This window comes from Mirounga angustirostris, unplaced genomic scaffold (assembly GCF_029215605.1).
Source record: "Mirounga angustirostris isolate CCGP_5_RB_7025 unplaced genomic scaffold, mMirAng1.0.hap1 SCAF_7, whole genome shotgun sequence".
NCBI classification, from domain to species: domain Eukaryota; kingdom Metazoa; phylum Chordata; class Mammalia; order Carnivora; family Phocidae; genus Mirounga; species Mirounga angustirostris.
Genome location: NW_026991715.1, coordinates 27,467,039 through 27,489,133, shown reverse-complemented (window position 1 = coordinate 27,489,133; position 22,095 = coordinate 27,467,039). Strand labels below are relative to the sequence as shown.

At 45.1% G+C, this 22,095-nt stretch overlaps 4 protein-coding genes across 9 annotated transcripts in view; 2 read left to right on the top strand and 2 right to left on the bottom strand.

The window, feature by feature from the left end:
- Window positions 1–3,604, top strand: part of AFF4 (ALF transcription elongation factor 4) — an 86,833-nt gene extending 83,229 nt beyond the window's left edge. For both annotated transcript variants that reach the window (XM_045892542.3, XM_045892550.3), the window contains one exon: window positions 1,864–3,604. In XM_045892542.3, coding sequence (XP_045748498.2) covers window positions 1,864–1,991 — 128 coding nt within the window. In that variant the 3' untranslated portion in view covers window positions 1,992–3,604. The remainder of the gene's footprint in view (window positions 1–1,863) is intronic.
- Window positions 3,605–4,826: 1,222 nt separating this feature from the next.
- LEAP2 (liver enriched antimicrobial peptide 2) lies at window positions 4,827–9,218 on the bottom strand. Its single transcript, XM_045892561.3, has 3 exons — window positions 9,162–9,218; window positions 8,837–8,976; window positions 4,827–8,541 (listed from the first exon to the last, which is right to left on the bottom strand). The coding sequence occupies exons 1-3, from the start codon at window positions 9,216–9,218 to the stop codon at window positions 8,505–8,507; spliced, it is 234 nt and encodes a 77-aa protein (XP_045748517.1). The 3' UTR covers window positions 4,827–8,504.
- On the top strand, window positions 9,180–21,296 carry GDF9 (growth differentiation factor 9). Of its 4 annotated transcripts, none has more exons than XM_064595895.1 (3): window positions 9,180–9,309; window positions 18,583–18,778; window positions 19,935–21,295. In XM_064595895.1, exons 2-3 carry the CDS (start codon window positions 18,646–18,648, stop codon window positions 20,897–20,899), a joined length of 1,098 nt encoding a protein of 365 aa, XP_064451965.1. In that variant the 5' UTR covers window positions 9,180–9,309; window positions 18,583–18,645; the 3' UTR covers window positions 20,900–21,295. The 4 variants fall into 4 exon arrangements, with proteins under 4 accessions (XP_064451965.1, XP_045748473.1, XP_045748472.1 ...); XM_045892517.3 differs by lacking the exon at window positions 9,180–9,309 and adding an exon at window positions 16,443–16,857; XM_045892516.3 differs by lacking the exon at window positions 9,180–9,309 and adding an exon at window positions 16,443–17,141.
- On the bottom strand, window positions 14,768–16,291 carry LOC123856313 (cytochrome b-c1 complex subunit 8). 2 transcript variants are annotated; one of them, XM_045892518.3, is made up of 3 exons: window positions 16,160–16,291; window positions 15,823–15,990; window positions 14,768–14,975 (listed from the first exon to the last, which is right to left on the bottom strand). In XM_045892518.3, exons 2-3 carry the CDS (start codon window positions 15,974–15,976, stop codon window positions 14,881–14,883), a joined length of 249 nt encoding a protein of 82 aa, XP_045748474.1. In that variant the 5' UTR covers window positions 15,977–15,990; window positions 16,160–16,291; the 3' UTR covers window positions 14,768–14,880. The 2 variants fall into 2 exon arrangements, with proteins under 2 accessions (XP_045748474.1, XP_045748482.1); XM_045892526.3 differs by having other exon boundaries at window positions 16,138–16,259.
- Window positions 21,297–22,095: the final 799 nt, after the last annotated feature.

Below are 22,095 nucleotides of genomic sequence, written 5' to 3'. Positions count from 1 at the left end.
TAAATCACTCCTGCTTTACTTTCCATTTTTCTTCCTGATGCCACTTTTCTAGCCTCATTTTTTCCTTTTTAAAATTTTCTTTCTCCTTTCATTTTTACTTTTTTGTGTGGTACTTTTCCAGTGTTGACTAAAGGAAAGATAATGGCATAATGATCCCTGTGCACCTTTCATTCAACTAGCGAGACAACATTTTCCTAATCTTGTTTCACCTCGCTCTCTCTCTGAATCATACTTTTTTTCCCCCTCTGGAGTATTTAAAGCATTTCCCCTGAACATACTTAGGTGTATGCATCCTTGGGTGATAAGGATTTTTCAAGAACATGATTGTCATGCCGTTAACACAGCCACCAAAATTAACAGTAATTCCTTTCTGTCAGGTCTGTCATCCAATTTTACTGTTGTTGCAAATGTGCCTTTTTTTTTTTCTTTACTGTTAGTTTTTAACAGGACCCAAACATTCCTTCATCTGTGTTCGAAGTCTGTCTCCTTCCAGTTTTGTGTTTTGGAGGGTGGGGCACTGTGCCATTTATGTTGAGGAGGAAATGAGTCCTATTATGGATTTGACTGATTCCTTCCTCTTGGTATCATGTAGCTTGCTCCCCTGTCCCCCTTATTTCCTTCATACCCACAGTTACATTTTGAGACTTGATTAGATTCAAGTTCGTTATTTTAAATAACATTTCATAGGTGGTGCTCTAGGTTTCCTATTATATGATATTATTGAGGCATTTAATTAATGGTTATCTCTTGTTTAGTGATATTTGGATTTGACCATTGATACCATTCGGGTGGTTTCAGTCTGACTCAGTTTGATGTAAGATTCCCTGTTAAACTTTAACTTAGGTTTTAGCACCCACTGATGGTCATTACTTACATCCATTATTCCACTAGGAAATAGGAATTTTCAGGGCACCTGGGTGTCTCATTAGGTTAAGTGTCTGGCTCTCGATCTCAGCTCAGGTCATGATCTCAGGGTCATGAGTCCAAGTCCCACATTGGAGCCTACTTTAAAAAAGGGCAGGGGGACAGGAATTTTCTATTCAGATATTGCACCTGCATTTATTATCTGGAATTCTATACAGAAGAACCTTTTCTCCTCTTCTCTTTGATTGCTTCTTGAATTATTTGAGTAGGCCGAGGTGTTTATCATGAGAATGACCCCGTTTTCTCTTCATGTATAAAAACTCCCCTTTCTGTCTGAGACCTACATCCCTCTCTCTCTCCCAGATTGCATCGGGATCAAATGTTAGGACACTGTCGTTCCTTCCTCCTCTCTGCACCCACCTCACGTGCAGATCAGCTTTTATTTGTTCACGTAGGAAGAATCCTTTCGTTTCCATCCTTTGCATTCTTAAGCTATACTGTCTAAAATGTGGGATAGTTTATCAGTTTGCATGGCATATGATTACACCAGGAAGTTTGTCGTAAATGTCTAACCTCACAGGAGCTCTTACGGGGAACAGTGCGAGGAACTTTTTTGTATCACTTGCTTCTTACACAGACAGTACAGAGAGACTGTTTTGAGTAATAGTAGAATGTAGTACATTGTCTCCATCTTAGTCACGTGTACTGCATACTAGTAATTGATAATGTCCTTCAGTGGAATTGTGCTTTTATGTATAACACTTAATTCCTAACCATACAGTCTGTTTGAAGCGTTTCATGACTTAGGGAAAATAATAGAACTTGAAAGACAGACTGTGGGATGGTTTGTTCTAAAACATGGATGCTCATCATTGTAGTGCAGGAGGGAGTGTTTTTTTGACTTCATTTGACTACTGTTTTATAATATGGCTTAAAACTTTTAAAGCAGTGTTTCGGGAGAATGTGTACATCATTTAATGACTGGTTTTGGTTTCCTAGAATTCTTTGCTGAACTGGATAAGGTGATGGGCCCTCTCATCTTTAACGCGAGCATCATGACAGACCTAGTTCGATACACCCGGCAGGGACTGCACTGGCTTCGCCAGGACGCCAAGCTGGTATCTTGAACTGAACACATCCTCGTTGCCTCTGATTTTCTCCACAACACTGTGTCACATCACGAAGGAAAACTGCCATAACATGCCACCTAGTCGACACTAAGAATGAGGAATGGTTTTCTCCTCCCTGGTTCATGTGTTGTTGTTATTTATAACCCAAAGCCATGATGTCAGTTGACCCCTTTAATATTCCCAATATGAAAAGTTATTTAAGTGTTTTTAAATCTGCAGCACATTGATAAGACGGTTTCAGTGATCTGTAAGAAGATTGAAATTCCAATTGCAATTCATAACTAATCAATTGAAATTGTATTTATTTTAATTTTTTTAAGTTCCCAGATTGGGGCTAGTTTAAAACAGTTATTTCTGCCTATAAATTTACTCTGTTGAACATTCAGCGTAAATTTAAGGTAGGCATTTTTATTTATATACTTGGGGAGCTTTGTTACCTAATGTCTTTTTGTGGTAGCTCTTCTGAGAGTAAGAGTTGGTTCATCTAGATTATGGACATGTTCTTTCTGTACCTGCTACCTGATATTATTTTAAATCTTAACTACAATTTTATTGCAGAATTTATGCTTAGTATTAAGGATATTCTTCTACACATGAAAAATCATTTAAATATGAGAAGATGGCATTCTACAGATAGAAGATGAAATGTGTCTGATTTGGTATGCATTATTTCAAGAACTGTGAATGTGTGTTAATAACACTATAGCAATCACAAGGTGACTATAGCTTGCATTTAATGCATTACAAAAGAGGGCAGGCAAACTTTCTAGGAGAAGGGTATCATGTGAAGAGTTTCATAAAAGGACAATCTTGAACTTCATGGATTTGATTAAAACCATGTGTTCTTTTTTGTTGCTAATAATTTGACGATTAATTGAAACCGTAAGTTACTGTGGAACAAAGGATGATCCACCTCCTGAGGGTTGCTGCCTATATCTCTTTCAGTGACTTCAGAATTCTTATTTGTAAAATGTTTTTGCCACACTAGATTGTGATGCTCTCCTGGGAGCATGCAGTGACTAATGCGGGAATGGGCTGGAGCTTTGCTGTGGGTGCTTTTGCTATACAATTTAAGGTTATAATGCCTGAGGTAGAGATGAAGTTCTCCTTTTAAACTTGTCTTGTACTGACTCCCTTTGTATTATGAAGGCCCTCACCAATGATTTATGTTTCTGATGGGATCAGAAAATTCACACTAGAAAAGTACCTAATTTGGTTCAATGTTAGCCCCCGTGGGAAGGGAAGGGGAGCAAGGGTAGAGCTTAAGCCAGCTCTGTAAGAGTTGTATATCAAAGTACCTTTCCCTGTAAGGTGCACATCGGAGTCAAAGGTGAGAAATGTACCCTCTATCATGCCCCTATCATGTCTGGTGTGCCTTAAATCTTACCTTTGAACGAAAACTCTATGGATTGTTTACAGATGAAGTTTTACACTAGGACCAGATCGCCCAGTATGGCTGGTCTTTGGCAGTAGTCATGTTAAATTCTCTTTCTTTTTTAATCTTCCTGTAGGGTCACATAAAGATGAATTTATTTCAGAAAAGCTAACGCTTTGGTACATGACTTAGTCTAACTGGGTACTGGCTGCTCCCAAAAAAATTGTTTGTCATTCTCCCCATTCCAAAAATGAATTCATCCAATCAGAAAAAAGGATTGCCCTGCTCTTTATAGATGATTGCTAAGGTTTGAAGTGGGAAAGAAAGGATAGAGAATCTCCCAAGCCCAGTGGTGCAGTGAATCCTCTGTATTTGAGCTTTTTTTACGCTTATTTCTGAAGCTAGTGAACCTTCGTTGCCCTGTGGCTTCATATTTACAGAGCTTTTGAACTGTTCTCTACCTCAGGTTGTTTTTGCATGTCGCTGGGGATTGGAATCTAGAAATTATGCTGAATTTAATCTTTTTCTCTTGGAGAAATTGCTTCTGAAATCTTTCTAACTTAATCTTATTAGTATGTTATCCTATGTTTTAGGAACAGTTTTCCTTTCGGGGACAACTTCTCAGTGATTAGGGTAGTTATTTGGTAAGAAACGTGCCCCTGTTAATCAAGTAGAGGTATGTCCTGTCCTCTGATTGCTCTTACTCTGATTCCTTACTTGGCGGTGAAGTCTTAGAAGTGGATAAAGCTTTCACGGCAGCCCGTGGGGCACCTCTGAGTTCCAGTGCATTCTGATCTCTTGTGTGTCCTGAAAGGCAGCAGGAGTGTTTCTGGGGTCACACTGATATTTTGTTAAAACATAGTTTCCTGCATGTTTTATGGTGCTGTACTAAGTTAATTCTCTCTCTGAAACTGTGTTAATTCTTTGGAAATGAATTTTTCAAGCTTTTCAGTGTGGGCAGGGATTTTCCCACCAGGTGGTAATGGGCAATGGATCAAAATCCTGTCCTAAATAATTGAATTTTCAGTGTCATAGTCTGTGGAAACACACACTCCCTTTCCTCTGTGTCCATCTCCTCAAAAGTTGTCTGTGTCTTCATCTGCTCCAGCACATACTTTGGACTCCCTTTTTGGCCACCATTCCTCCTTCCTCAATAGGTGTCTTCAGTGTTCTCTAACCATTTAAAACTGAATTTGACAAGTGGCTAAAAACTGACTTCGTCTGAGACTTGTACTTAATATATAGTTAATTATAGATATAGCAACTCTTTAAAAAAATCACTCTGTCGACTGCTTCTTAAGACCACATTGTATGCCAGGAGGCAGCAGCCTACACCCCCAGTCTCTTCACGGGCAGCCGGTGAACAGTGGATGAGGTTGTCACGTGGTGGTTTTGCCCGGCCTGGGCTGGGCTGTGGGGAGCTCTCGCCTCCCAAGTGATTCAGCTGCCGCAGTCCAGCCCGGGTCCGGTCTGGCTGGGGAGCATTCAGCCCGTTTCTTGCCTCAGTGCCACCTTTTCCTGAGCAAGTAGCCAAGAACTAACTTTATAAGCAGTGAGTACTCCAGGTAGCTCTTCAGCTGTAGTTGCTGAGGAGTGGAGAAGGCTGACCATCACCGTTTAATTCTCCAGGGCACAAGCAGTGTAGAGTAATGGTGCACGTGCCCACCCATGCCTGTGCTCTGGCTGGCTCCCCCGCTGCTGGGCCCCTGGCGTCTGGGCCGCACTTTGCATTCACTTGTGGCTTTACTAGATTCACTGTTGTTGTTGTTTTTAATTGTTGTTTGTTTCTTTTTATTAAAGAAAGGTTTAATCAGCTAAATCAGACAAGCATCATTTTGTATTTAATGACAGAAACTTTGGGAACTTCTCTTCATTGAGTGAGCTTGCATTGTGAAGCAAGTACCTACAGAAGGCACCTGCTCTAAGTGAAAGGTCTGGTTCTGGAGGCCGGCAGCGCTCTGGAGTTGAAGGGCAGCCAGTGGTCGCTCCAGGCAGTGAGTCAGTGATGCCTCGTTGTGTAGAGGGGAGGTACACTGTGCACTCTTCTAGGTGTGAGGGTATGCAGCTTTGGATTTTAAAATTATGTACACATACACACTTTATATATATGTATGTATGTATGAAAACATGAAATTAGTTTGTCAAAAATGTGTGTGTTTAGTATTTTAGCTTAGTGCAACTATTTCCACATTATTTATTAAATTGATCTAAGACACTTTCTTGTTGACACCTTGAATATTAATGTTCAGGGGTGCAATGTGTATTCCTTTTAGATTGTTAAAGCTTAATTACTATGATTTGTAGTAAATTAACTTTTAAAATATATTTGAGCCCTTCTGTAGTATAATAGGGCTCTTACAGGGTGGGAAGGATTTTAATTTTTCAGTTGCTAATTGAATAAAATGGCCTCATTATGTATTTTGAATTATAGGAGTTTGCCTCTGGGTCCCAGGAACATCTAATGGGAATGACTGTTTTAGGCAGATTGTGATGATTTTTTTTTTTTTTAAGCTAATTAAATTGGGAAGCAAAGCATTTCACATCCATGTAGACTCCTATCACCCATATTCCCTAATTATGTGGAGCACAGATTTTATTTTGATTTCAGGTATTAACGTGTTGGAGAGGCAGACTTTTTTCCAGTAATAAATAACACTGCACATCTAAGGTTGCTATCGTGTAAAATAAAGAGAAGAGAGATAAGTATCAAATGATTTCGAATATGTAGAGGAAGAGGCCAAGTTGGTCATGTTCTTTGCGTGCTTCTCTTTCACATACTCCGTAATGGAGAGATTCAGTTTAGACTTCTAGACCTTAGAACCAAGCTGACAAGTGACAGGAAGTAAGTTACTACTAATAGGTAAAGCACATGCTGATTCTCTTCATTGGAACCTCATGGTTCATTAAAAAGAAGTCACTGTCTCTAGAAAAGCAGTGGAAAAATACTTAATCTCTTCCTTTTGATGGAATCTGGTCACAGAATAAGGCATTACAGTTAAGTCCGAACCGAGTGTTCTAGATGTTTAAGTATCCTGAAATAGCAGCCCAAGTTAGTCATTATGGAATGAAGTTGACTTTAGGAATGTCAGCATTGACCTCTCCGTGCCACCATTGCTCAGCTAAGCATAAATTGCCATTCTTAAAAAAGAAACCAAAAAAGCTCTCTAAATGAGCATGGGGAAGAAAAGCTCCCACCCAGAAATTCTAGTAATCTGTAGTTTTTGACCTGTTACCGCTTCCACGTGGGGTTTCTTTTCAGCTTTTAACCACTGGAATTTTCTACCTGCTATTGTTCCTCTCTGGAAAATATCTGTTTGGAAATGCTGCCTTTCAAATTTCTGCCATGGTTATCCATACCATTGAGTTTGTTGTTGTTGTTCAAGAAGTGTCCCCATTTTATAACTGTATGCACACACCTGGCAAATCATTGACATGAGCATTCAACAGTACTGGGGGTGGGGTGGGGCAGGCAGGGCTCACCACCAGAGCTGGCCCCATTGGCAATGCCTGAAAAGGCACTCCTTGGGAGGACCAGGTGTGAGGTTGGTTAGCACGGTTATGAAAATTTCTATCTAGCCTCCGTTTTGAATGGTTTTAAGAAATTTTGTATATGGAGGATGGAAATGCTTATATATTTATTGAATCCTTTTATCTTATTTGAAATTAAAACTGGTGAATAACGGTTTGATATTTGGGGAGGGTTTTGGAGGGGAAGTAATGCCGCTGATAAATTAAAAGCCTTGTTGATTTTGCAGAAAGGTACTGTTAGTGTCTGATAGGATGCCTTTGTTTTTGTACATGATCCACATCTTTGTTTTACATTTCTTTTATCCAAAATATTGAGGCATCTGACATTTTCAACCAAAATTTCAATTACATACTGTGATTTTTATTTGTTGCAATACATTAAAATTTCAGAGGTACTTTGGGGCTCAAAAGCTAGGATTTCTAAGTATGTGCATTTCACATAATAAAGCTGTTAATGGTGAGCAAAGTATTATATACTAACTAGATTTTTCCACATCTGTATAGTATATTATATGTATTTTGTGGTATTGAGATTATAGAAAGTTTAGAGTGTCAAACATGCGTTTAATGTGTATTTTTAAACAAATTTATGGCAATTAAAATATTTGGAGACAAGGGTATCACATTTCAATTTGTAAAGATCTTTTTAACTCTACTGTGTCATTAAGATGCTTTGTATAATGCCAAACCATAGCTGGAGAAACTAAGTTTAATAAATATCAAATAGATTTTCTGTATTAAAGTTTATAAACACTGTGCTCTTTAAACTTCTTCAACTCTTACTTTGCCTTTTCAGTGTAATTTCTGCTTTGTACCTTAGTGCCCACTGCTACTCTACCTGAAAAGTCTGGACCCCCAGTCCAGCTCTCATTTCCTGATTACAGAAATTCTGAACTTGCTGGCCATGCGTCCTTCTGCATAAATCACAATTCTCCCTGCTCCAGCAGAAATCTCAAAAGAAGTCTTTTCTACTGTTCTTGGGGGCTTGGGCTTTTATTGTTTTATTAAACTAGATTCTTCTTCCAATTCTGCTTTCTGTTCAGTCCTAGACAGACTTGGGCACATCATCAGGTCGCAAATGCCAGCACTGCCCATCTCTGACACCTCACTGGAGAGTCCTGACACGGAGTGAAGGGCCAGGATCCAGGGCCACAGCTCGTGAACTTGCCAAGGCTGATCATGTGGCTGTTAGGAAACTTCCGTCTTTCAGCCTCTCATCGTGTTCTTTGTTTCTTAAGTGTTCACTTTCACTGCACTTTGCAGGTTGAGAAGTCTGCTATTGGGCAATGCTGGGATTCTTTCTGTAGCATACAAAATGAATCCTTTTCAAACCCTCAAAAGCTTGAATTCCAGACTATGAAAATTTTGAGACATTTAATAATATACATAGAAAAATAAACTCTAAACTGACAAGTTTAGTAATGCTTATCTACATAACATTCTAAGAAGAAACGGAGACCAGTTTAAAGCATATATCTGTCTTTAAATATTAAAAATACAAGACTGCTTCACTTAAGTGTCTCCAGCCAAAATGCAGTTCATCAATATTCCATAGAACGGAGCATTGTTGTAGGTGAGCGCTGTCCTCTTTTCCCCTGATTTGTACATCATTCCTGGGCCACACTTAGGGAACAGCGTCTTTTTCTAAAGGAAAAGAAAAGGTGGTTTTTACGACAAAGATCTAGCAGTGCCCAGAGCCAGCCACCTCTTCCGCATTTCCTTCCTCTGCTTGTTCTATCCAACCTCAGGGTAAACTGCAGAAAGCAAAGGCACCACTCTTTCGTGGTACCTGTGTGGAGCTGTTCTTGGTTCTTGAATCCTGAGGGATTCTCCAGGGAGCTCCGGGCTACAGCCCAGGCAATCGCCTAGTCCACTTTTATTCTTAGGTAAGTGTGTGTGCTGATCTTTCCTCGGCCCTGCTCTCAAGTTTGTGGAATACCTGCACAACATCGTGATACACTCGGAATCGTCCCGGCAAGAGGATCCAATGGGCCTGAGGGAGACCCCTCTCCAAAACGGGGTCATTCTCCGTAGCCTTCTCTTTGTTGAACTCAGTTCCAGTATGGGGGAGCCATCTACCTGTAGGGCAGAGACAACCTCAGGTATCGAAGCGTTGATCCCCTTCTGCACACCTTGGGAGAATGATCACCCCCAGGACGCTGTAGACTCGAGGGCAGAGGGACCCTTCCTCAGGGCTGAGTCCCGTTCTCAAGTTCTGCTTATGATTTTCCCACCAGCACAATCCCCGCACATCCACTTCCTACCTGGTTCAACAGCAGCAAGCAGATCATGAGCACTGCAAAGAGTTTGAAGTGCCACATCTTGCCGGAGGGAGGTTGTCGGAGCCTGGGATCCAGCAACAGTTCCCACTTGCTTTTATAGACTGAAATTCACCTCTTTTATGGTTGCCAGGTGAGATGGGGCAAAGTTTGTATTTGCAGTCAGGGTCGATTTAATAAGTTAATGTCTACCAGAGGAATGTGCTCAAGGCCTGCCTTTCAGGCACGTTGTATTTACTGATCCCTCACCTGGACTTTATGTTGCTGGCTTGGACCCTTTTACCAAAAGTCAGCACCACCTTCTCCTTCCCTTTGAAAGCCACGTGAAGCCACTGAGGGAAACCAGGCACCTAGCCACATTTTGATTCCAAAATAGCTCAGTGAGATCACTATAATCAATAGAAGTCTCATAATGAGGTCTTCACGTTGACCCCTCTCAGCCTTGTCTGGGAAAGAGGCACCAATCTATTGTATTACAGGCAACTGGATAAGGCCCTCACCTCCCTTCTGTGGGAGGTTCTTCAGCAGGTGTGATGTAACAGTGCCCCAGATCCCCCCTTTTGTATAGATGGCCTGCCCTCCTAGTTACCTGCTCCAGATCATCTCCCTAGAAGAATGGACCCAGCTGTGGCAAGTTCAAAGTCTGGCCTACCTGCCTTCTCCCAGAGGAAAGGCAATCAAGACTGATGTGGGACTTACCTGAACTGTGGGTGAATTGAATGAATGAGTATAGGTTTTTTTGTTTTGTTTTTAAAAACTGTGAATGAGGAGTTAGCAGGGGCTCCTAAATCAGTGGGATTGCTTGACGATGGTGACAAATCACACTGCAATCCCTGAATTCTGGGCTTTCCTCGCGGTAGTTGACTGGGTCCCTCTGCGGGGCAGAGCCTTCCAGCAGCCTCAGGGGAGCAGGCCTAGGGCTGAGATATCACTAAAGCCCAAAACATCCATCAACTTAAGCAGAACTGCTGCAAATTGCCAGAACAAGAAAGGGCATGTACCTAAGTCGTGAGGTGTTGTGGCTACTCATTAAATGATTTGGGGAAAAGGTGTAACTTTTGAGTAAGATTTATAGGACTTCAGATCTTCCTATGACTGGGAAGGGTGAGCCAACAAGACAAAGGTAACAAGATTATTTCTCTGACTGGTGTCTCCGTAAAAACGTGGCTGATACCTCTTCCCAAGGCCCTTGCCATCGTCGGAGGTCGGATATTTGGTTTGAACCTGTCTGTTCCGCAAGGTAAAGCAGAGGAGATGAGGCACAGCTGAAGGTGGAACAGGACGGTTGCCAGTCCTCTCGTCAGGGGAGAAGACGGTGGTGAGGTGGGCCTAGGAACTGGGACAGGGGGAGACGGGGGTGTGACTCCACAGATCTGTCTTGGTTCTGGGCCATTAAGGACCATGGAGCCGAGCCCAGAGAGAGACACGGCTGCTTGCATGTTAGGAACACGGAGAAGCAGACTAGTCAGCTGCTCCTTCCCTTTACCCCTGAGCTGGGATGTTGAATCACCCCCACGTAGGGGCTTAACTAGGAACCTTTGTGGGGTGGGGAAGAAACTATGTGATGACCTAGTGAACATTGGGTAAGAACACAAACCCGATTAGATAAGCTAGAGACTGAACAACGTGATGTCCTAGAGACAGTTGGGTCTGGTGTGGCCTCAGTGCCAGCCTGCTCTTAAGAGAGGGATATGCCAAATGGGATTTGGAAACTTCTAGTTCCAAACATGGGTACTTTCTCCTAATCCTCCATATCTGCCTTCCTGTGCCCCAAGCAAAATCAAATTAGCCTTTTGTGTTAATTTAATATATAGCCAGTACCCTAGCCAAGGACAGGCCCTGAGGCTCCAGTGTGCCTAGGGGAAAATGTACCATCGTCATCATGAATGGGACAACACTGCAGAAGCCTTTGGGGTTTGAGCCTCTATCTTGTGTGCCACCCTCCTCCCAGAAGGAAAAACCTGTTAGTTACTGCCCATGGAAGGAACCACTGTTAGGAAAAATATTTCTTTCGTCGTTGTTGCTGTTGTTAGAGGCAGAGGGAGAAGCAGGCTCTCCGCCGAGCAGGGAGCTCGATGTGGGGCTCGATCCCAGGACCGTGGTATCATGACCTGAGCCGAAGGCAGATACTTAACCAACTGAGCCACCCACCCAGGCATCTCAGGAAAAGTATTTCAACATACGTCTATGTTACCTTCGTCATTGTTTTAAATCAACCATGGAGCAAAAGTCAAAGTTTTTTTTTTTTAAGATTTTATTTATTTGCGAGAGAATGAGAGACAGCATGAGAGGGAGGAGGGTCAGAGGGAGCAGACCCCCTGCTGAGCAGGGAGCCCGATGTGGGACTCGATCCCGGGACTCCAGGATCATGACCTGAGCCGAAGGCAGTCGCTTAACCAACTGAGCCACCCAGATGCCTAAAAGTCCAAGTTTTAAAAGCGAAGTGGCATGCAGACAGCATCAGCTGAGGGGGGCAACAGTCGTCCACAGCCATCCCACGGCCCTCGAATAGTTGTGAAATCCTATTCCTGAAATTAATAAATGTAAAAAATTTGTGAGTTCTCTACAGCCAAGTATTTTGCTGAATGAGTAAACACACAACTACAATGCCTTCCTCCAGCAGAAAGGTCTGAGGAGCCTTTACTCATTTCCGCCATAAAGAGAACGCCTGGCCGGGAGGCAGGAGCAGGGGGTCTAGGGTAGCTGACCACAGCCCGGCCCCTTCCCTTGGAGCTTTAGTCTCTTGTTCTCCCAATGAGATGGGAGTAGATCTGAGGCCTCTCAGCCGCTGACATTTGGGGGTTCAAATGATTAATTTAAGGAAGAAAATGAGAAGCTTGTTTGAGAGCTTCTAGCTTGGTAACTCTACTACAACAAGTCCCAGGGACTTTCTGCCGCTGAGCTACGGGCACAGGATGCAACGGGAGAAAAAGGGTGTAGCCACACGAGCAGTTGGAAACACATTCCAGGGGGAGAGGAGACCATGAAGGCGTGGAAGTAACTGGAGACTTTTTTGCTGTCCCTGAGCAGGATGTGCCTAATAAAAAATGAAAGACTCTGAAATGGAAAAACTTCCAGGTAGAACTTCAAGGGTCAAAGTGTATTTGCTTTTCTGCCGGCTGTACCTGGCACCAGATGGGCCTGCGTCTCCGGGACTTGGTTGGCAAACCGGAGTTCACTTTGCCACACTGTACAGCGCAGAGATCAAAGCCCTGGTCGGGGCAGGGCCCTGCTGAGGAGAAGGGCCAAGTGAGTAAGTGGCTGTGCCCTGGAAGCAGATGAAGGCGCCACACCCAGGGCTGGAGGCTCCACGTGGATGGTCACAGGCAGTGGGGCCCGCAGCAGTGGTCCCTTTCTTCCTTGAGAGACTTCACCCCAGTTTTTCTTTGTGGACTTCGGCAGATAGAATGGTCCCTAAAATCATCCCAGATCCCCTATCACTTACAGGAGCACTGCAGAGCTAGACAGCTCACCACGTTCCAGCCCCCCACCTACCTCAGCACCCTGCTACACAGGGCTCCGTGCCCCCAGCTTAGAAGTCAGCCCTTTGGTGCGAGACAGCCTGACGGCAGACTTTCGTAATTTCTTCAAAGGCAGAAGCTCAGCAGGTAAAGGGGCTTGCTTACAGCGGGGTCTTCTCAGAGCACTCCTGGGATGAAAAGGATGCAGACCAGACGCGGTGCCTGGTCAGAGCTGAGAAAGGGTACATTTGCTTTTGAGCTGTTATCTCCAAGGAAGTCAAGGAACCAGGAAGAAATAAAGTCTTGGGGTAAAATGAAGCCAAGAAGATGGGAGAGGGTAGCCATCTCCCCGAAGCTCGGGGCTAGTCAGAGGGAGAGACCGATGAATGGCCTGTCAAGACAGTGGTTCTGCCCTGGTGCCCGAACCTGTTGAAACTATGCAGTCAATTAAGCATGTGCCTTCGGCTCAGGTCACGATCCTGGAGTCCCAGGATCGAGCCCATCGGGGCTCCCTGCTCAGCGGGGAGTCTGCTTCTTCCTCTGACCCTCCCCACCCCCTCAAGCTCTCAAATAAAATCTTAAAAAAAGGAAAAACTATGTGGCGTGAAGGATGGGTGGTGCATTCCCATCTTCAGGTCCACAGCTTCATCAAATTCTCAACAGTCTATGCCCCAAACATGCAGCAAACCCTCGGAACAAATACAGACAAAGAGCCCAGGAAAACTGGGCTCCACCACGTTGGGTGAGGCAGGAGTTTCCATCGTACAGGTGTCCTTTAAGCTTGCCAGACTCCTACAGATCACTCATTTCACCATTCCCACAACCCTGTGGTTTTGTATTAACACGTCATCTTACCGACAAAACGGTCAAAGCTCAGGAACGCAGGTTTCTTCCTTGTATCATACAGCGAAGCAGCACAGGTTAAAGAGTATGGGGCCTAAGTTCACCAGACTCAGAGGTTCTTTATCCTGCCTCCCAATCAATACAATTTATATTACCATTTTTTTTGTTTGTTTTGAAGTATTTTAACTTCAGTTCCTAACAGACAAGAATAATCATTAGAATAAGAAAAAAAAAAATACAACCAGAAACTGAACCACACTGTGAAAGTTGCTGCTCTAGACAAGCACCAAGTGTCCTTAGAAGTGAGGAAGTTTCTGGGTGGCTCAGTTGGTTAAGCGACTGCCTTCGGCTCAGGTCATGATCCTGGAGTCCCGGGATCGAGTCCCACATCGGGCTCCCTGCTCGGCGGGGAGTCTGCTTCTCCCTCTGACCCTCCCCCCCTCTCATGTGTTTTCTCTCTCTCTCTCTCTCAAAGAAATAAAATCTTTAAAAAAAAAAAAGTGAGGAAGTTTCTGGAAATGGAGCAGGGAACCAGAAGCATAACACTACCAACACCTACCTGTAACCATCTCCTGGTGAGGGAAAAAGGGCACCTTTCTACTAAAAAAGATAATTCAAAGGCTCTAAAACAGGGGTAAACTTTTCAATAAAGGGCCAGAGAGTAAATATTTTAAGCATCATGGGCCATATGTGATTAAAGCCCACCACTGGCAACCTGGTAGACACAGGCAGTTTAGCTCTAGAGGCCAAGGGGTGACCTCACCCCCTCCTTATATAGCTGACTTCCTTCCCCTCAGGCTAAGGAAGGCCTGTCTTAGCCGGGAAAGGCAGTCTAGGAAAGCTTTAGGAGCAAAAACTTTAGTGCCAGACTCCACCATTCATTAGCTCTGTCATTTTGGTCAAATTACTTTCACTGTGCTCCTGGGTCCTCATCTGCAAAATGAATGCAATACTACTACTTAATTCAAAGGTAGTTCTGCAGTTTACAAGTACTTATTTGTGTAAAGGGCTAAATACCTGACACACAGTAATTATAATATAGTTACCAGATCTTATTATTATGGGAGGAACCAAGACCACAGTTCATGCCACCCACCACTCATCAGCTGCAGGAGTAACTGCCGCTAATTTCTTGTAGGTTAGAGAACAAGCACTGAGCCCAGATCCTTCACCAAACTCGCAGACTAGCCAAACTGTTCAGGACTCATGCTAGGAAGGGGAGTTCATGAACTTGAGCATCAGCAGTCACACCAAGGACTTGCTCACAAAAATGCAAAATCACAACAGTGCAATCCATAAGAAGTTTATTACGTCTTCACGTCTTCAAGACACTACAGTGTAGACTCCTCTCCCAGAGAAGGATCCTTCAGACACTGGGAACCACTATCCAGATGAATGGCTCATTTGTCATTTTCATAGGCAGCTGGATTCTTCCTCTTGGATTTCTCAAATTCCTGGGTCCCCCATGTGTAGACAAGGTAAAATCCTACAAACGCTTTAAAAATCAAAAGTGAGAGTAAGCATCGAGCCCACGGAAGACCCCAGGGTCCCAGGCTTCTTTTCTGACTCACTGCAGGCTCTGCCCTACTGTCTCTAGTTTCCAAGAAGCCACTTTTAAACCAGACGATCAAGGAAGGTTACATCATACACCCATTTTGCAGGTGACCAAAAGAAAGGGCCATCCCAGGAAAATCTGTCACCAAACCTTCCCTCTCTCTCCCCAGTTGCACATTTTTTTATTTTTATTTATTTTATTTTTTTTAAGATTTTATTTATTTGAGAGAGAGAATGAGATAGAGAGCATGAGAGGGGGGAGGGTCAGAGGGAGAAGCAGGCTCCCCGCCGAGCAGGGAGCCCGATGCGGGACTCGATCCAGGGACTCCAGGACCATGACCTGGGCCGAAGGCAGTCGCTTAACCAACTGAGCCACCCAGTTGCACATTTTTTTAAATGTTAGAGATAAGTGAGACATAATTCAGTACCATATACTTCACCATTTAACACGCCAGTGCACACTTCTGTGGGGGTTTTTTGTTTGTTTTTTTGCCAAGTCACAATGCCGTCCTGCTATCATCACTATCTGGGGCATATCTCACACGTAACAGCTCATCGCTACGAAGTGTGTAAAGATGACGCTGGAATCACACAAGTGACCTTGGGCCGGTCGTTTGTGACTCAGTTTGCTCCCCTGTAAGATGGGGAAGATACACTAGCGCAAGGGCTTTCACGAACACTGAAGCATGAGAAACCGTGTGAGTGGCAAGTAGAGGGAGCTCCCCGAGGGGCCCGCGGTCACTCGGCGTCTGACGGAGTCCCGCCCCCCACCGGGCCAAGGCACTCACGGGGCACGACGCGAAGCACGCACGCCCGCGCGCGGCGCAGCACGTTGGGGATGCCCTTGCTGAAGTAGTGCGGGAAGGCGCGCTGCTCGAAGGGCGACAAGCTGTAGGTGATCACATGCCGCATCCGGGTCAGATTCCCAAACTCGCGGCCCATGGTGGCGGCGGCGCCTGCAAGACCGAGGGTGGACGGGCGCTTGCCTCAGTCCCGGGACGCGCCGCCCCCGACCCGAGACGCCCTCCCCGGAGCTCCTCATCCTTCCCGGCCCAGGCGGCGCCCCCACCCTCCCAGGGACCCCCACGACCGCGCGACCGGACCTCACTCCCGCGCGGGGCCCACCTCGCCCTCCACAGTCGCGGGAACCAACGGTCTCCGCCCGTCACTTCCGCTGGGTTTGGACGCCGGTCCGGGAGGCCGTGAAGTCACTTCCGGGGAATACCATTTCCGGCCGCCTCCAGGGGGAGGCGCCGTTGCTCCCCCTTCTGCGGGGAAGTGGCCTGGCCGGGGGAGGGAGGGGCGGGGCCAAGCGCGGGACTCCCCGCCGTAACGGGCTTTGCGGCCGGGGGGCGCCCCGCGAGGCCTCCACGCCACCCCTCAGCCTCCTGTCACCGCGGGGAGCGGCCGGCGCCGAGGGGTGCAGAGAGGTGTAGGGAAGGGCCAGCCGGCGTCGAGGGCCTGTGGAGGGCGCCCAGAGGCCGGAGGAGGGGCCGCCGCATGCGGCCTTCGACGCTCCGGTCCGGGCGCTAAAGGGGTCGGTTCTTTTCAGAACATCAGCGACCCCGGTACCAGGATCAGAGACGTGCATCTGGGGCTTCTCTCGGCCGCCGCGGTCCGAGAGTCCACGGCCGGGGCTTAGACTGTCCCCGGGGAGAATAAAAACGTTTCCTCAAGTTGCGCCCCAGGAGGAGTCCCCAGGGAATGGGCAAAGAGTTGCTAGCCGGCCGGGGGTGGCGGTAGGAGGGACGGGGCCACCTCCGCAGCCGCGGGCTTGCCGCCACCTGCCCCCCAGGCCTGGCCGGGGCGCGCTGCGCAGCCGGGTAGGTCCCGCCGCCCTCGCTTCCCCACTGCCCCGCGGGCGTTCTCGGCGTTTCCGAAAGCACTTTCTGCGGAAGGCTGCTGCGGGCCTGGCCTTTCTGCCCGAAGCAGAGCGCCTGTAAATGTTCTGTTCGTGGAATTGCCGGCCATGTGTGATGTCGGAGTGAGCTGTCGTTCAACAGTTGGCGTGTGTTTTATGGAACCCTGCCTCCTAGCCAGGGGCCAGGGAGTCTTGGCAGGCAATGAACTTGAAATTTGCAAGCATACCTCGGTTTCATCAAGCTAGGTACTGCACCGACTGCTTTTGAATCTCGTACCATGAGTGGGGGTTGACTTCCTTCCAGCATGGTCTGTTCGCCGGTGCACTGGAGATGCCCTCATTTCAGGCTTTCATGGCGCACCTTTGTCTCGTTTTCCTAAAACATCATCTCTAGCCTTGTCTCAGCTCCAAGAACTTAAGTCCTTATACCAAGAACAAAAACACCCTAGCAAATTAAATTAAAAATTAAAATTAAAAAAAAAAAAACCCTGCAAACATCTCCAAACCTTTCAACCAAAATATATATAGATGAATGTGCAGACCAAAGGATCAAGATATTATATTTAAAAATGAGTAAGGGCGCCTGGGTGGGTCAGTCGTTAGGCGTCTGCCTTCAGGTCGGGTCAGACTCCCAGGGTCCTGGGATTGAGCCCCGCATCAGGCTCCCTGCTCTGCGGGAAGCCTGCTTCTCCCTCTCCCAGTCCCCCTGCTTGTGTTCCCTCTCTCGCTGTGTCTGTCAAATAAATAAATAAAATCTTTAAAAATAAATAAAAATGAGTCAAGGTTAAAGGTGATGTCCTTCTTAAAGCATACTTCAGTATTCCAAGTACATATTCCATAGGAAGCTCCCTGAGAACTGGGCAACCGAACAGTTCTCTGCTCTCTGGAATTTCAATGCCAATTGTGACTTTTTCTCACTCCCAAATCAACATGAAGTAATTATTCTAAGCACCTGGAAGTGGGAGCGGTGATGAGGATGGAGAGGAAGAGTGAATCCAATACACTGCATATCAACAGATCTTATCATCATGAGTAGCTTTCCCACTTGCTTTGGAAGTTTCAGCAAGCACCTAAGGAACGTTTTAAGAATCCTAATCTCAAAAAAATGGGTGGTTTTAAGATCATTTCTCAATTCTCTTGGCCTTTCAGCTTGCATAACTAGTCCATTGGCCTAACAATAACCTAAGAGGTTTTAAATAAATGCCTCTTCAAAAGGGAGAGGGGAAAAAGGGGGAGAGGAAAGCTAAATAACCAGATGCATCTGTATCTAATGAAGACAAATTGGATAAATAGGACGTTATCAGCGGTTTGATGCACAGCTGATAAAAATTATCTTCAGCTAGGCATCCTTGAGGTCTGATTACAGAAGTGACCCTAGCCTACCCACACACCTAAAATTTATTTAAGAGATTGACCCAGGCTCTTCCTGGCTTTTAGCAAGAAGACTGGTAGGGGGAAATGTATCCCTTGCTAGTTCTTTCAGGCCATGGCGCTTCTTAGCAACTTCTTCCTTTGGTTTTTCTGCTTTTCCTGGCTGTGTTTCCCTATTAGCCTTGGTTCTCAGGCTTCTAGAGGAGAACCTCAAATTGCAGCTGGTGCTGAATTGGAATCTGAGGCTGAGCCTTGGTCTTTGTTGCGGCCTCTAGATGGAAGAGACAGATCTGGCTTCCTTTCTCCTCTTTTCAAGGTTCTGTATGATGGGCAAGGTGGCACTCCTAGGCTGCAGCCAGACTCCAGAGCTTTGAGCTACATGAAGAGGCTCTATAAGGCATATGCTACCAAGGAGGGGATCCCTAAATCCAACAGAAGTCCTCTCTACAACACTGTTCGGCTCTTCACATCCTGTGCCCAGCACAAGCAGGCTCCTGGGGACCAGGCAACAGGTGTGTAGGAGCAGATTGGTTAATGGGTGGTGGGAAGCTGATAGACCTGTCTGTGTTTCAGTTACAGAATGGAGCTGGGCCTTGCTCTTTGAATTACTCTTTATTTTGCATGATACTCCGTATCCACATTGAAACAAATCTGGTACTTGACCTTACTGTTTCTTTCTAATGCACTCATGGATTAACGTGGGCTCATAGGGTAAAGTTCAGAGCTACAAGAGACTTAATGGCTCTAAAGACTGAGCAGAGTATTGCTGGAGGTCAGCATCTTGTCCAAAGTCACAAAATCAAGACTGGAAACCTGGTATTTTGACCTCTGTTTGCTTATTATTCCCATTCTATTCGTGCTGACCTGGAAATGTGTCTGAAACGCCTCCTAGCTACTGGTGTATTGTGTTAAATAGGATGTTTTTCCCTTGTTTGTTGCTTTCTGTGAGAGGCCGACTGAAGACAGCATTTGGAACAGTAGGTCCTCCCAACAACAAAGTGTTAGTCATCAATCTGACCCAGCACCTTGGAGTCCTATGTGTGTGAGAGAAAGGAGCAGTGCTTTAAAAAAAAAAAACAAACAACCTAGGTTCACTAGCTCACGACCAAAACCATTCTAACCCAACGGGTCAGCTGTGGCTGTTTAAAACCTTTCCTTCTTCCTTGAGGTCTTATTTTATGAGATTGGTTTTAAAGCTTCCATTTGTCATCAATCTCAAGTGTTCCAAATTAGACCATTAAGATCTTTATTGACTGTTCATTAGGGCTTAGAAAGTGTTTTTAACAAGGCTGGTAAGCGTATTTATTACAGTTATCTCTCCAGAGACTATCCAAGAGGAAAAATAGTATTTACTAGCTTCTTCTATGTTTGGAGTCCTTTACTGAGATCGGGAAACTGGAGGTTGGGAAATGTAATGATTCTCCGTTGTTTTTATTCACTACCAAAGCTGTTCAGAATTTCTGGTGATAAAATAGTTGTACTCACTGGCAGTTAATTATGGTACCTATTCCCAGTATTTTCTCTAAAACCACCCCCCACCCTTTTTAAGGCTGGAGGAAGTGGGGAAAGAGAAGGGAGAAAATGCATTATGAAGGATAAATGCCTTGATTTGACTTGCTATTATGTTTTTGTATTAAAGCACTATTGGTGGGTTGTTTTTCTTCTCAGGATCCGTTCCATCAGTGGACCTGCTGTTTAACCTGGATCGTGTTACTGCCGTTGAAAACTTATTGAAGTCAGTCTTGCTATACACTTTCAGCAACTCCATTTCTTTTCCCTCTGCTGTTAAATGTGTGTGCAACCTGGTGATCAAAGAGCCCGAGTCTTCTAGCAGGATCCCCCATAGAGCTCTGTCCTCATTTACCTTTAACTTAGAGTTTGAATTGAAAAAGAAATACACATGGTTTGAAGTTGATGTGACCACTCTTCTTCAGCCTCTAGTGGCCTCCAACAAGAAAAGTATTCACATGTCTGTAAATTTTACCTGCACGAGAGACCAGGGGCAGGATCCTTCAGCTCAGGACAGGCCATTTAACGTGACCCTCCAGGTGCCCCCCTCACTGCTTTTATATCTGAATGACACAAGCGCTCAGGCTTATCATGGGTGGTGTTCCCTTCGCTATAAACGGAGACCTTCACGGAGTGCCGACCAGAACAGGGGTCTGTCCGTCTGCCCCCAGGGAGAAGGGTCGGCTGAGGGTGTAAGATCTCCTCGTCACCGGAGAGGTCAGGAAACCATCAGCTTGCCATTGAACAAGCCTCGGGCTCCAGCTTCTTTGAATCTGAGTGAATACTTCAAACAGTTTCTTTTTCCCCAACATGAGTGTGAACTCCATGACTTCAGGCTGAGCTTCAGCCAGCTGAAGTGGGACAACTGGATCGTGGCCCCGCCCAGATACAACCCTCGATACTGTAAAGGGGACTGTCCAAGGGCAGTTGGACATCGGTATGGCTCGCCAGTTCACACCATGGTGCAGAACATCATCCACGAGAAGCTCGACTCCTCGGTGCCAAGACCATCGTGTGTGCCTGCTAAATACAGCCCTCTCAGTGTTTTGACCATCGAGCCAGATGGCTCAATTGCTTACAAAGAATATGAAGACATGATAGCCACTAAGTGCACCTGTCGTTAATGTCGGGTTCTCTAAACTAAAACCTTGAGCCTCTTCAGCAAGGGAAATACCGTGTGCCTCTCTGTGCCTTCAAGGGAGAGCTCGGTGTCGAATGGCTATAATGGGCTATGTGTTGTGTACGGAGGTGCCTGTGTAGATTCTGTGACATCCATCAGTGTAAAGTGGTAACATCTGCCTTTATCTTCAAATGTAAATGAAATTCATTTGGAGGGCTTCAAACTTTTTTCCCTGAGCGATTTTATTTTTCTTTTCATTGGGAGTCTGGTTTTTCATGTAAGAAAAAAATCTTAACATAAATCTTGGATGGAATTGCAGCTCTGAATACAGTTCAGAGTGCTATAGTTTTATTTAATGGAAGAATAAATCCCTCTAGTGGCATAAATTTACCATGTGTGTGCTTTTTTTTTTTTTTAAAGGATTGCTCTTAAATGGTCTTTGGGGAGAGAGAAGTATTATAATCTATAAGCTAGTCTTGGCTTAACTTTTTAGTTAAGAGAAGTGAGCTTTTCTACCTAAAGCCTGGTGAAGGACATTTACTGGGACTGGAAGCACGTAACCTGTGGTATTAGTGTGATGGGTGCACCATATGCTAATTCAGCTCTTCGGGTGGCATGGATAAATAGGGTGACTCACATCAAACAGTATAACATTTGTCCCATTTATCTAACGGAAATTGCCTTGCAGATTTTTACAAGAAAATGCGATGTTCAAGATTTTTAGAATATTTTCTCCTCTATGTATTTAAAACCTCTGACCCTATGGAAGGAAGTCAGGAAACATTTTTTCCTCTTTTCATTTTTGTTTGTTTTTGCAGATTTCCCTCAGCTCCCATCACTCCACCCCCACAAATTTTTTCCAGGTGGATTTGGGAGTGTTGCCATCAAACGAACCTGGCAGTGATTAGGTTACATTACAGAACAGGCCTGGTTTGGGTAGCAGGGCTTATATGTGAGTTTTCAATAAATGCTACCTTGGGAGAGCCCTAGAGGTACAGGGTTAGGACTAATGTAGGGATGCCTGTTTCAACGTTTCTAACACCCTAATCTACAAATCAAAGTAACTCCTAAATGTGAGATGTACTTTTCATTTTTTTTTTTTCTTAGTTTTATTTACTTGAGTAAACTCCACCCAAGATGGGGCTTGAACTCAGAACTGTGAGATGTAGAGTCTCTTGCTCTTCGAAATGAGCCAGCCAG

Bases quoted from the DNA above. Each gene is read 5' to 3' on its own strand.
- LEAP2 (XM_045892561.3), bottom strand. From the start codon at position 9,218: ATGTGGCACTTCAAACTCTTTGCAGTGCTCATGATCTGCTTGCTGCTG. The intron at 8,977-9,161 runs GTAGGAAGTGGA...TCTGCCCTACAG, and splicing joins GCTTGCTGCTGTTGAACCAG to GTAGATGGCTCCCCCATACT. The intron at 8,542-8,836 runs GTATTCCACAAA...CTTTTCCTTTAG, and splicing joins TGTATCACGATGTTGTGCAG to AAAAAGACGCTGTTCCCTAA.
- LOC123856313 (XM_045892518.3), bottom strand. From the start codon at position 15,976: ATGGGCCGCGAGTTTGGGAATCTGACCCGGATGCGGCATGTGATCACC. The intron at 14,976-15,822 runs GTGAGTGCCTTG...TGATTTTTAAAG, and splicing joins CGTGCTTCGCGTCGTGCCCC to CGTTTGTAGGATTTTACCTT.
- GDF9 (XM_045892515.3), top strand. From the start codon at position 18,382: ATGGCGCTTCTTAGCAACTTCTTCCTTTGGTTTTTCTGCTTTTCCTGG. The intron at 18,779-19,934 runs GTGTGTAGGAGC...TTTTCTTCTCAG, and splicing joins TCCTGGGGACCAGGCAACAG to GATCCGTTCCATCAGTGGAC.